General features: G+C 38.3%; 1 protein-coding gene across 1 annotated transcript in view; it reads right to left on the bottom strand.

Annotated features, from left to right (window-relative positions):
• LOC131160383 (uncharacterized protein At5g08430) overlaps window positions 1-10046 on the bottom strand; it is a 35113-nt gene extending 25067 nt beyond the window's left edge. The window contains exons 1-2 of the mRNA XM_058116016.1: window positions 9226-10046; window positions 7039-7151 (exon numbers count right to left, since the gene is read on the bottom strand). Of these exons, the coding sequence (XP_057971999.1) occupies window positions 7039-7151; window positions 9226-9898 (786 nt within the window). The 5' untranslated portion in view covers window positions 9899-10046. The remainder of the gene's footprint in view (window positions 1-7038; window positions 7152-9225) is intronic.
• Window positions 10047-14809: the final 4763 nt, after the last annotated feature.

The following is a 14809-nucleotide window of genomic DNA, read 5'->3' as shown; positions in this document are numbered from 1 at the left end:
GTGTGCCATAGCCTTACACTCTGAATCAGCACTTGACCTGGCGACCATAGTTTATTTCTTACTTTTCCAAGACACCAAATTACCACCAACAAATATAAACACTTAGTCATGCATCTCTGGTCAGGAGGTGATCCGACCCAATCTTCATCTGTATATCCCGGAATATGAGTGTGACCCCTCCTAATATAAGAGACCTCTCCCTAATGCACCTTTGATATATCTCAAATTGCGAATTACTACATCCCAGTCACTTGTTCTCAAGGAATCAAGAAATTGACTCACAACACTTGTTGCAAAGGGTATATCTGGCCAAGTGACTATGAGATAATTCAACTTTCCAACAAGTCTACAGTATCAACCTTGGTTAGGCAACAAATCACCCATATCTAGCACCAACTTACTATTGGGATCCATGGGTGTATTGATAAAAGATCAAGAACATACTTCCTCCATGACAAGACAGTTCCCATATGAGATCTCGATACTTCTATACCCAAAACGTACTTCAATGATCACAAGTCCTTAGTCTAAAACTTACTCTGCAAGAAAAGCTTTAGGTCCTAGATGCCTTGATCATCATCACCAGTGATCACAATGTCATCACATACACAATAAGCAAAATCCTACCAAATGGAGTATGATGATAAAATACAGAGTCCTCCATTGCAAATCAATGGAGACCAAACTCAGGTACTAGAACACTAAAATGGCCAAACCATGCTCTTGGAGATTGCTTTAATCCATAATGATTTCTTAAGCCGACACATTGAGCCTGATTCCCCTTGAGCAACAAACCCAGGTGGCTGCTCCATATATACCTCCTCTTGAAGATCGCCATATAGGAAAGCATTCTTCACATCTAATTGATGTAGAGGCCAATGATAAGAGGTGGCTAAAGAAATGAACAAACGTACTGAAGCAAGTTTAGCAGCCGGCGAGAATGTGTCTGAATAATCCAAACCATAGCAACAAGTTGAGCCTCCAAACGAGCCACAAAATCATCAGGATTGACTTTCACACTGTACACCCAACGACAACCAACCACAGACTTATTGGGAGGAAGAGGTACCAAATCCCAAGTATCATTATCATGTAGTGCATGCATCTCTTCAACCATTGCTGTCCTCCACCCAGAATGGGATAAGGCTTCAAAAATAGATTTTAGAGGAGCAACAGAAGACAAAGCCTCAAAGTCCACGAGCATCACGTCCTGTGCCAATTGTCTTTCTCGTCTTCGGATCCTAAATAACCACAAAATCAAGAAGAATGTGACAGAACAATTTAGTGAAATGGCAAGCTTACTAACTGAAATGAGATTGAAAGGAGATTTAGGAATGTATAAAGTAGAAGAAAGAGAGATGGAAGGAATAATTGTTCCTATCCCCTTAACATAAATAGTGGATCCATTAGCAAGGGTAACATGAGGTAGATTTTTAGAATACTAGAGGTTAGAAAAGAAATTGGTTGCACCTGTTATATTGTCAATGGCAGCAAAACCGATAACCCAAGAACTAGTGAGAAGGATACCAGATAACATACAGACTATAGGATTATCTTTCTGGGCAAAAGATGCAATGTGATAAGATGCTTGTTAAGACAATTAATGTTGTAGAAACCTTGAATACTCCTCTAATATAGTCACAGTATGCAGTACACTCAAACAAGTGACTAACGAGGGAACCATACTTTTGGGATTTGAAAATCCCAACACTCGCAAACTCAGACCAATGATCACAAGGTCAATTGCTGGAACAATCAGAACAACCACGAACAAGGTGACCCACCATGAACATGTCGCAAATAAATCAGTACAAGGATGTCACAGCACCAAGAAACTTTGACACAGCCCCAAGAAAGCAACACACAGCACTGGAACAATTGGAGAGGTGAACCACCGAAACTACCATGGACAAATCACCAACAAACTTATATAAAACCGCCACAGCCTCACAAAAAAAACAGCTTATGAGCACTACCACTGCTCCAAGAGAGTACTGTTACTAACACCGACCAACAACTAATGAATTACCACCAATGCATGGTCACAACAAAGATTGGATCTTTGAGCAAAACACATGCCCAACAGCTTGATATTTGGGATTAGAAGATTGAATCAAAAAACGCAGAGACTCCCACTGTTTCAGACTCAATAAACTCAATAACCATTGATAAACAGCTTCATGAAGCATCATACAACCATTCTTTGGGTGCAGCACATGAGCAATTAAAAAAGGTTCGATTTTTGGACAAAAAACATCAATAAAAACTCCTTCAACTGGCGCGTTAGGGCACATGGGACACTCCCTCAAGATAAGATATCAGTGGGAGGCAGATCAGCAGTGTTTGTGGGTGACTATGGTGTTGTTTTTGCAAAATCTGCAGTAGATTTTGTGTTCTTGAACTGGCATTGTTGCCCAGTAAACTACCAGCGACTGGTTTGACTTTTGGCTGCTGCTGGCTGTTTTCTAGGGCTATAGTCTTTCTTGAAATTCTTCTATGATGGTAGACATGCAGCAGATTTTGGGTTTTATACTTCGGTTTGGATGGTGGTGGTAACAATTATGGTTTAGGTTTCAGAACCATGCTCTAATACCGCGTTGAATAATTGGGTAAAATGGAAGACCTAGCCTTAATGATAGATCTCTCCCTCTATTTATAATATATGTCAAGTACAATGGTAATAATTATAATACCCTTACTAACTCACACTTATTACTAACGAAACTCTTAACACGTAATGCTAAATGACTAAATAACCATTAACACTAATATAAGAAACCTCTCCCAAGTACATCTTGGAGGTATCTCAAGATGCAAATTACTACATCCAAATTACTTGTTCTCAGAAAATCAAGAAACTGACTCACAACACTTGTTGCGAAAGATATGTCCAGTTGTGGGACCAAGATATAATTCAACTTTCCAACAAGTCCCTGATGCAACAAATCACTCATATTTAGCACTAGCTTACTTTTAGGGTCCATATGTGTATTAATGGGTTTGGAACCTAACAATTCAATCTCATGAAAAAGATCAATAACATACTTCCTCTATGACAAGACGCTTCCGGATTGAGATCTTGATACTCCCATACCCAAGAAGTACTTCAATGGTCCCAAATCCTTTGTTTGAAACTTAGTTTGCAGGAAATGCTTTAGACTATAAATACCTTGATCATCATCACAAGTGATCACAATGATACAATAAAATACAAAACGGTATACTGCACACTAGTGAAGACCAAACTTGAGAATTACAGTACTGAAGCGACCAAACCACGCTCTCGAAGACTATTTAAAGCCATAGTGATTTCTTGAGCTAACACACTAAGCCCAAACCCCCTAAGCAACAAATCTAGGTGGTTGCTCCATATAGACCTCTTCCTGAAAAATCACCATGTAGGAAAGCATTCATCACATCTAATAGGTGTAAAGGTCAGTGATAGGTGGTGGCTAAGGAGATTTTCAAACGTACTAAGGCGAGTTTGGCTACATGGGAGAACATGTATGAATAATCCAAGCCATACACCTAAGTATATCCTTTACCAACAAGGTCAGCCTTCAATCGAGCCAGGGAAATATTTCGACTAAACTTCACAGTGTACACCCAATGATAACAAATCACAGGAGGAAGACGTACCAAGTCCCAAGTATCAATATCCTGTAGAACATGCATCTCTTCTACATTACATTCCTCCACCTAGAATGGGGCAAGGCTTCAGAAGTAGAATTTGGATGAGGAACAGAAGACAAAGTACTCAAAAAATAATAATAAAAGGGTGACAAGAAAAAGCACTCAAACTAGATGAATATGTTTAAGGATTGGACACAAATATTAGGTTAGGATATGGAAGACACGGCAGAGGAAAGGACTCATTAAGGTCAACAAAACTCAACAAACCAAAGTAGTATGGTACAGACTCAAAGAAGGTGGCATCAGCAGAGACAGAATCGATGTAAAGTATGCTACAACATCGATATCCCTTTTTGAGTACAGGAATACCTTAGAAAAATACATTTGACAGCATGAGGATCCAACTTATCTATTCCTAGAGTTAACTAGTGGACAAAAGACACACAACCAAATATACAAGGAGGAAGGGAGAACAAAGGAGCCTTAGGAAGATAACTAAATATAAGATCTTATCAACAAGGACAAAGGATGGCATTTTATTAATGAGAAAGCAAGCAGTGAAGCACAGCATCACTCCAAAAAATGTTAAGGATATTCATTTGATACAATAGGGTACGAGTAAATTTGAGAATATGTCTGTTTTTCTGTTCTGCAGCTTCATTTTGCTATGGAATGTGGGCACATGATGACTGATGGATCATACCAGAATCACTCATATAGGAATTGAATTGGGTACTGATGTACTCCATAGCATTGTCACTACTAAGTATCTTGACTGACATACCAAACTGAGTCTTTATTTGAGAACAAAAGGCACAAAAGATTTTAAACAACTCAGAATGATTTTTCATTAAATACAACCAAGTCATTCTAGAGTAGTCATCGACAAATATAACAAAGTACCAAAACTGTGATTTTGACATGACACGACTAGGATCACAAACATCATAATAGACAAGCATGAAAGGATTATTTGCCCATTTGTTGACCCGGGAAGCAGACGGACACAATGATGTTTTCCCAACTAACAAGACTTATTCAAGTCTAAACACAAAACTCAAGGTAGGAACTAGTTGTTTCAATTTATCCAAGGACCGATGACCAAGGTGACAATGAATTTGGAGTGGTGTAGCAGCTGTTGTGCAGGAAATGGGAGAAGAGAGTCACTCAAAGTAGTAAATTCTACGAGTCTCACATCTTGAGCCCATTGTCTTCCTCGTCTTCAGATCCTAAATGGTTAAAGAATCAAGAAAGAAGGTTACAGAACAATTTAGTGGCTTTGTAAGCTTACTAACATGGGATTGAAAGGGGACTTAGGAACGTACAAAACTAAATAAAAAGAGATGGAGGGATTAGGATTTACTATTCCTCTCCCCTTAACTATAATTGTAGACTCATCAACAAAGTAACTTGAGGTAAATTTTTTTAGGATACTGAAGGGCAAATAAGAATTTAGTTTCACCTGTCATATGGTTAGTAGCAACTGAATGGATAATCCAAGACTAGTAGGAGATACTAGATGAATACAAACTACAGCATTACCCTTTTGAGCAAAAGATGCAATGTGATGAGATGCTTGTTGGGATGTTTGATACTGTAGGAACCTTGAATACTCTTCCTCCAAGATAGTTAAAGTACATTGTTCACTAGAACAAATGCCTAATGATGGAAACACACTTTTAGGATTTGAGGACACCATCTCAACACACACACAACCTCGATAAGCAGCAAATCAGAAATACACAGCAAACAAAATGCTCTTGGGATTCCAAAAGTGAACTTCAAGACCAATTGAAACAACCACAAGTGAACTTCCAGACCAACCAAACCAAACACAAACGAGTCAACCGCTGATTCAACCACAAATGAGTCACCAACAACTGGACATAGCACTGCCACAGCCCTACAAAATCAATGTGTAAATGCTGCCCCTGCTCCAAGAGACTTAAACACATTCCCTAGAAACCAACATGCAGCTCTAACAGTACCAAACAGTCTCTATACAGTAGAACATCTGAAGTACACAGTGAACAATATCCTCTTGGAGTTCAAGGACACCATCCCAACACACAACGTTCAACAACTAGAGCAAACCACAAGCACCAAATGAACAAGAAAGATAAAAAACAAATCAAGAACACAGTGATACCACTGTTTGAGGCTTCAATGAACTCTACAATTATTGACCAACAGCTTCAGGCATTAGCAAGCAATCATTCCCGGAATGTCGCACATGAGCAACCAAATAAAGGAGATACCTTTAAACCAAAAAGATGACAAACAATGTGGTATTATGGTGTGAGGAAGGATTCAAGACATTTAGGAGAAAATCGGAGAAAAATGGCTGCTCAAAAATGTCTCATGCGCCGGCATGTAGGGTTGGGACTGCCAGCTTTCGGCCAGCACGTGGAGGCTCCTCTGGCCATGAAATTTTGAGCGCTGGCAGATCAGCAGGTTCTGTGGGTTGCTATGTGGTTAGTTTTGCAAAATATGAGGTATTTCTTGAGGTGTTGAAGAGGACGCTGCAGCTTTTTCAGGCAACTGCTGAACCTGCTCCTGAACTTTGGTGATGCTGATGATCCTTCTATAGCAGCAGGTTCCGTGGTATTATGATGTTTAGGGTTTGATTAAGTGACAGTCATGCAATTAGGATTTAGGTTGGATCTTATTCTGATACCATGTTGAATAATTGGGCAAAATGGAAGACCTTATCACAATGATAGGTCTCTCCCTGCATTTATAGTATATGTCAAAGTACATACCAATGACCACAATGCCCTTAATAAATAGCACTTGGTAGCATAACACACACTAATAATGCTAATGACTAAGATAACCACCAACCTTTATAACTCCTTACTCTCCCCCCATGCTGGCAACTCAGCTCTTTGGAAAGTTGATCTTTAATCCCAAAATATTTTCAAAAAATTTCCCCAATGTGATTGCCTTCTGATTTAGCAACATTGTCCTCAAGAAATAAAATAGTATCATCAGCAAATCGGAGACACAACACCTCCACATCCTCTAATCACACCCCCCACTCAAAACTCCACATGTGCACAAGCATCTTAGTTAAGGCATGCACAACTAGAGTAAACAAAAACGAGAACAATGGATCCCCTTGCCTGAACCCCTGGAAGCCCTACACCATTCTCTAAGCTGGGCCATTAACAATATCAAAGAAATGGGTTGAACTCAAAACCTTTCGTAACCATCATTTTATCCAGAAAACCCCAATATTTCCCTCCTCACATCTACAACCACCACATTAGCCACCAGCGGACCAATGCAATGTCAATGACAGAAGCATTCATCTTTTAGCCATTGGTTCGAAGTTCAGCATTAGATGGCATCAGTAGATCATCCTCTCAATTCAAAATTAATTGGACAAATATGATTCCTTACCTGAGAGAAATTTTCATCTGATAGCATGCAAATGCGAACATCTTTTATCAAATTGGAGATTTGGAGGAGAATCTCTGTACCACCATCACCAATTCCAGTGGCCTTCTTTAAACCTAGAAAGCGAAATACCACCATCATTATCCATCCAAGCTAGAGGAAACATATGGCCTTAATAATATAAGCATGTCATTCAATGCATCATGCAAGCAAGTAGACTAAAACGACACTAAATATTGACAAAAAACAAGTTATTAAAGTATTTCTAGTATGACTATCATAATTTAGAATAATATTCTTTACACAACACAAGTTGATTATTAAATATTCAGTATTTATATTACTATTTATTAGAGATCAGGACATTTCACATTAACACCAGATCCCAGTCAAACAACCTCCCAAACCTGGACAGGATGTAGGATCTGAATGTACAAAAAACCAGAATATATCTATTTCGAGTCTATGCATCTGAGAACGTGGTTACGAGGGGGGCAAAAGCATAAAAGCTTCTCCCAATACCTTTAACAGGATTGCAATAAATAGGACATAACTTGTCCCTTTGAAAAGCATAAATTACAAATTCCACTCTCATGAAAAAGGAAATGTCTTTAACTATGGTCTAGAGTTAAAAAAACAAACTTGAAACTATTTCTCCACTCCTTCATAGAAAATTTATGTAGATATGTTTCTACATTTTTTAACAGTGTCGGACACATGGACACAGAGTAGGCGTGGAAATAGATGCAAGACTAGGAGAATAGGCTTGTAGGGCCAAGTTGGTTTCAACGTTGAATGCCTAATCAATAGGCTTGGTAATAGGCTTATCAAAAATTATTTGCCTAGATTGTTGGTTTTTCTTCTTGCATGCACCTCTCTCTCTCCCCCTCTCCCCTCCTCTCCCTCAGAAAAAAAAGTTTTCCTTTTTATAGTGAAAAATTAGTAAGACAACAATAAGAAAACCTAACTAACAACCCTCCTTCCTTCCAACCCGTTTCTCTCACTCAACCATATTCTCAATAAAGGGAGAAACTCAATTGACCATCCTTCTTCATTCTTGCAAGAAGAAACAAACCAATGACATTTACCAGTCAGCCAAGGCATCCTGGTCTGGAGGCGATGGCATTATTCTTAGTGCCAACCATGAGCAAGGATGTTCATGCTCATTTTTGGCCTGGGCCAGTCTTGGGCCCAAGATAATTTGTCATTTTCAAATAATAGCTTGGCCCAACGCTGTGCTGGACTTGAGGATATGGAATCATTCTTAGAGCCAAGCATGAGCAAGGACGAGAACCTAGGCATGTCTAGGGCCAATGAATAATTTATTTTTTCAGATAATGGCTTAGCCTGAGTCTGACCCATGGGCATATGAATGGCCCCAACAAAATGAAGTGTCAGAAAGTTGCAAAATTCAGAAATACAAATCAATAACAAAAAAAAAAAAAAACTTACATTCAGAGGTAATTTCTGAATGTTACCTCTTTACTTGCATTACATCAAAGTAAATTGCATGTTTTGTACAGTTTTCAATGTTCCTTATGTGTTAATCAATTTAGTATTAGTTTTAACAATAAATTAAAGTGTATTATTGAAGTTAATAAGCTCAAGAGTGTTATTAAATTTAAAGTTCAAGGAGGGACTAGGGTGAGATCAAAGTAAAAATAAACATACTAAGAATAGAGTAATATAAAATTTGGGGCCAAATCATAAAACAAAGAGACCTTAAAGCATAGAAAATTAGGAAAGCGACACTGGCAACATGCTCAACTCTTTTCCAGCAATGTTGCCATTATGAAAATATTTTAACACTTACAAGTGGTTGGATGATTGAATGCACTTTATTGGTATTAATGTATTATTATTCCATTTATAGTTCATTTCGCAAACTCTACAACTCAGATGGTAACAGCTCTACCAGAGAAGGCAGGGAGTGCCAGTCTGTATGGAAGTATTATCGAATGCACTTATAACAGCAAATATTACCTGTAACTAGCAGAAACAGGTAAGAGTTCTTTTGGAAGTAATCATTTGGATCAGATTTTACCCTCACAAAGCTTCCAATTATTTTAGTTTCAAAGGACTCAGGTTCCTTCAGCAGACCCTGAACTAAACTTCTTTTAAGATAGACAAGCAGGGAGTGCCAGTCTGTATAGAAGTATTATCGAATGCACTTATAACAGTAAATATTACCTGTAACTAGCAGAAGCTGGTGAGAGTTCTTTTGGAAGTAGTCATTTGGATCAGATTTGACCCTCACAAAGCTTCCAATTATTTTAGTTTCAAAGGACTCAGGTTCCTTCAGCAAATCCTGAACTAAACTTCTTTTAAGATAGACAAGCTTGATATTCTCAGAAGTTATTGCTGCAAAACAGCTTTTTGAAGTTTGCAGAAAATTTTTCCTCTGATAAGCTCTTCTCTCTGAGCTTGAGATTTTTGGCTGTCTATGGATCTCCAAGGTTTTCTGCTCCTTTTCTTCTGAACTGTATACAAATTGATCCTCTGATTCTTCCTCGTTCTCAGCAAAGTGTGCTTCCAAAAGATCATAGATTTTTATTCGGCTCACTGATTTCCGTCCAAAGAGATAATGAAGCCTATCATCACACAAAATTCTCTTCTTTTTTTCTGGGTGAATAAGATTATTTTCTTTTACATATTCAGTAATGATTGTAGTCACATCATGTTGAGAGAGTTTTTCGCTGGTATCCTTACCAATGGAATCAAGAAATTCAATGAGAGGTTTTGATCCCCACCCATAAAATATTTTCTTTGACCTAAGCTTTCTTTTTGCAGTCATAGGAAGGTATAATTGCTCATTGGATTCCTCCACCCAAAAAAATGGCACTTGGTCCACCTTCTCACCCATGTAATTAGAATAAAATATTAACAGCTAACTTTCTCCACCTATATCTATCTGAATCTGAGTACTCTTTATGGATTTCCAATGATATGCCTTCTTCCACCTTTGTGAGACTGCATTCATATGTTTCTTAGGCTTTAGAATGTAGTTTGAGCTGCACAATCAATTAAGAATCAAGTTTAGAAAAATAATAATAATAACAACAACAATCAGGCATTAAGTACACATTACAAAATCAAGGCTCGGGCCACCATTATAGTAGATCAAAAAAGTTGATATAAGTTCAGTGACCTCCCCTCAGGTTTGCTCCAAAAAAATTGCAGAACCCCCCTGACATTCAAAATATAAGGACACTCACACCCCCTCCATTAGTTGACCATCTCTGACAAAAACCAAACCCAGTAGATACACCACTGGAACTAACAACAAAGTTGTGTGAAGAATTGGAGAAATGAAGAAAGTAGTAAATACTTGATACATCTTTCCAAAAGCATGCATGTTCTTCTCCCTGACGAGACAACCTCTGCATTGACTAATGCCATCTTTCTCAATTAAATTCATCCAAAATGGTAAGTCAACAATTCTTCAATATCAGGGCTTTTTCCCCTCATCATTTTGGGCATTAAATTTGTTAGTAAGATAAATATATCACACCGTCATGGAGAATCAACTAATGGAGCCATGGAGGTCTAAGTCTCATTATATTTAGAAGTTGAGAGACCAATCTCATTTTTGAATCTCAAGGGAGGTTTGTGGCTTTTGAGCAAACCTCCAGAGGGGTCAGCATATTTTGTCCCAAACAACAATAAAAAATATCCTTTTTGTGGGGGGCAAAAAAAAAAAACCTTCATTAATGAGTAGAAGAAGAAGATGCAGAAAAAGAGTTCAACAGTCCTCAAACAGAATAACAAAAAATAGTAAAAAGAAATGCAGAAAAGGAGTTCAACAGTCCTCAAACAGAATAACAAAAAATATAAAAAAGAAAAGACTACATCATTTTAACATATCTCCAACAACATCTGAAAACAGCAGCCCTTAACACAGCCAATGCTAAAAGCCCAAAAAAGAAGCCAAGTATCAAATGTTATTGCAAATAAATCCCACTGATAATCACTTCCTTGTAAAAATTCTATCATTTCTTTACAGCCAAATTCTCCACAATACAGCCCCAAGAGCACATCTCCACAGCCTTATAGCATCATTACCTTTCCCAAAACCAGCAAAAGAATAAAAATATGTATATCTTGATCATGCTTGAATGTGTTACCCAATCTCTACAATGATGGAGGATTGCATCTTTTATCATAATACAGTTATTATATCACTCAAATGAAATACAATTTTTTTTGGTTCATTAGCCTTCTTTTGGCATGTCAAAAACTAATCATATTGAATAACAATAAAAATTAAAACATTGAGTAAGAAAATGGAAAGCTTGATTTTTCATCTTCAAGCTCCACAAGAACTCCAAGTTTAGCACAACAAGCAAGTGAAATAGGCACATTTTTTCTGCTTGCATGACTTCAGCAGCAACCAATCTCTCTCCTCCAGCAGATGATAATAAAGCCAATCGTACCTCAGACGAAGTCACAATAAGGGAGATCAGGTGCTGAGATGGTTGGGGGTTTCATATGCAATTTGTGACTTTCTTGTTCAAGGAAAGTCTTGCATTTTTTTTTTTTTTCCGCACTGAACGAGGGGAGGGAGAGAAAAAAATGAATAACCCTTCCCCCGCCCCCTTCTTAATATCATTTTCTTCAATACCCCTTTTCTTTCAACTTGAATTATTAAAAGCTTAGAAGCCCTTTCGCACCGCTCTTTGCATGTTCTTTCGCTCATGGATTGTCGACAAAACAATGCTAGCAAGATTTATCCACCATTTTTATGTATTGTTTTTCCTCCTTCAAATTTTCCCTAATTGTTTCTTTCCTCATCTAACTTTTCCTTTTTCATTCAAAATATATATATCCATTTATTTATAGAGATTTCTACTTTTGATGATAATGATTTCCAATGTTCTATGGCGCATGTTACTCATAGATGATGTGTTAATCAAACTGGCGTAGGGGTCAAGTCTAAACTAGAACTTTGGAGAGAATCAAGAATGTAAATATTTTACAACAACAGGAATGTAAATGTTTTACAACAACAGGAAGAGGCAGACCAAGAATAGATCTCTACTACTTGTGCATTTAGTCATCACTAATGGGTAGACTAGGAGTAGCACCGACACAAGTAAAGGTTAGAGAAAATAATGTAACGTGGTTTGGACATGCGCAGCAGTGACCACTAGATCCGCATGTAAAAGATTTAAATTAGGAGGCAAGCTCCTAGGAAAGGAAGACCAAGATGCACACAGATTGAGAAGTTAAATAAGACTAAAATAAATTTACCAAAAATGATGGCCTTATAGTGGATTAAATGGAGACAAAAAGTACTGATAACTATACCCAAATAGTTGGAATAAAGGCATAGTGTTAGGGGATGACACTAATGGGATAAATTGGGTTGGGGGGGGGGAAGCGATTGCTTTACATGTATTCTCCAGGGATTTATAATGGATATCAAATTACTTGTGTTATTACTTGTATGGTTGTCCTATCAATTGAATAAAACAAGTAGTCTTTTTCATCGTGGTGTTTTGTTGCCTTGGATAGTGATGCACCATATTGATCCATAAATATCTTGCGTGTGAATGTCTCTTGCCTTTATGATATGCTGTTGTTTGTATTGATGTTTTCATGGTTATGATTGGTTATTGTGACTTATCTGGTTCTCGTGTCTGCAAGCTTGAACATGTAATTATCGGCTGACTTAGTTGATGGAGAGCCCTCGACGAGTGCCGCGCGACCCTTAATTGAGTCTTATTTGAGGGTCCATGACAGTTGGTATCAGAGCACAATGTGTGTGAGCACCATGAGTGGTAAAATGAAAACTTCATAGTCTGGAAAGACAGAATGGATGGAAGCGCTTGAGGCAAGAGTGACAAAACTTGAAGCCTTGGAGATAAATTTCTTCGAACTCCAAGGATTTGTGACAAAATTGTCAAAAGAGAAAGGCATGCCAATAAAGCTTGAGGCAGCTAGAAAAAACACTAAAGGAAACCTCTATAGTGTATCTAAGCTTAAGGAAACAATTTTGGAACTTGAGAAAATCATTCCACGAATAAAATCCCTGGAGAAAAGGCCAACAGAGCTTGAGGCCTTCCAAAGGAACATTGAGCAGTTGGAAGCCTTTGAGAATAGGTTGAAACACATTGAGGGCATGTTGCCATCCCTTAAATCCCAAAGGGGAGAGCCAATATAGCTTGAGGCCTCCCTACGAAAGTTAACAGACAATTTTTATTTGCTTATAGAAAATGTCAAAGAGTCCATTAGCACCTTGAGAGAGGATCTAAAGGAAATGTGCAAGCTCTAGAGCATAATGGACCAATTTCGGAATAACTTGCAGGAGATGAGTGCTAAGTTGAATGCAGTGGCACAAATGTCTCAAAGGCCGATAACCAATACCACTGAGGGTCTCAAATTAAGGTACCATCCCAAAATGTTATGGGTAACTCGAGATACAAAGGAGTTGGACAATTTCGTCTTTGACCTAGGACACTGCTTTAAGTGCTCAAGGATCGAACTAGAAGAGGAACAAGTTAACATTGCAACAGTACATCTGACGCTAAGTTGTGGTGGAGAACCAAATGTGAAGATATGCAACACAATTGGTATACCATCAATACCTAGGACTGGGACTGGGAGGGACTAAAACAGGCTTTGAAGGCACATTTTTATCCGGGCAATGTGGAGTACATGGCGCGTTGCAAGATGTATGACTTACAACAAACAAGCTCAAGGAGTTATGTATGGGAGTTCCACGCCCTAATGCTTGACATCAAAGATACGGCTGAATCTGACAAATTATTCCATTTCCTCTGAGAGCTCAAAACATGGCCAAAGAATGAGCTACGAAGGCAAGCGATTCATGACCTCCCCTCGACCCCCGCAATAACTGAACAGGTAGATGATTTCTCATACTTGATCCTCACAGCAACCAAACGGTTAGATGATTACTCAAATAGTTCTCTCAAAAGGAAATATCCAACGTCTGCCAATAATGAACAGAAGTCCAACATGGTGTATAGACCTATAAGTGGGGGAAGTGACGGGATATAATAGCTTTTAGAGAGATAGGGGACCCTCAACAACTAAAAAGTCAAAGGGCAGAGACACAAGGAGTGGGGAGTATCGACCACTAGTTTCTTGTTTTCTTTGCTTAGGGCCTCATCGTGTAGCATAGTGTCATGAACAAAAGGCCTTGAATGTCTTGAAAGCCTTTTGGGAGGGAATAGAAGCCTCAAAAATAGACTCAGGAGAGAAGCAGGATATGACGGAAGCCTTAAGGTTTTTGGGGATGCCCCAAGAGCCTAACTAGCAAGAGAGATGTAAGATTTATCGGTGGATTTTGGGGAGAAATCTTTCCCTCTAATGGGATCAAGCCTTATCCTTCCCCAAGCTAACACCCTTAAACAAATGGCCAAACATAATGCTTTAATGGGATATTGGAAGAATACTTGCAACCTTTTGTAAACTCCAATCAAAAAAATTTGTGTTTCACTATTAGATATAGCTTAATTTTGTGTTAATTCTATGAAATCTTCTGCAACTAATAAAAGTCCTTTTGAGATTGTGACGGGTCAACAACCAACTCTCCTGCACACTCTTAACGGTCTATGTGGTGGAAATAGCCCAAAAGTCTACCAATTCACAAAGAACTGGGTGGACAAGGAGCGGCGACCACAACAGCTTGAAGTTGGAGACTTGGTTCTTGAAAAAAGTACCACCAAGAAACATTTCAATTTCTTTGTGGCAAAGACAAAAGACTTCTAAGATGATACAAAGGCCCAATCAAGGTGATGGGAAATAGTTG

This window comes from Malania oleifera, chromosome 7 (genome assembly GCF_029873635.1).
Source record: "Malania oleifera isolate guangnan ecotype guangnan chromosome 7, ASM2987363v1, whole genome shotgun sequence".
NCBI classification, from domain to species: domain Eukaryota; kingdom Viridiplantae; phylum Streptophyta; class Magnoliopsida; order Santalales; family Ximeniaceae; genus Malania; species Malania oleifera.
The sequence above is the reverse complement of the archived record's forward strand: the minus strand, read 5'-3'. Positions and strand labels throughout refer to the sequence as shown.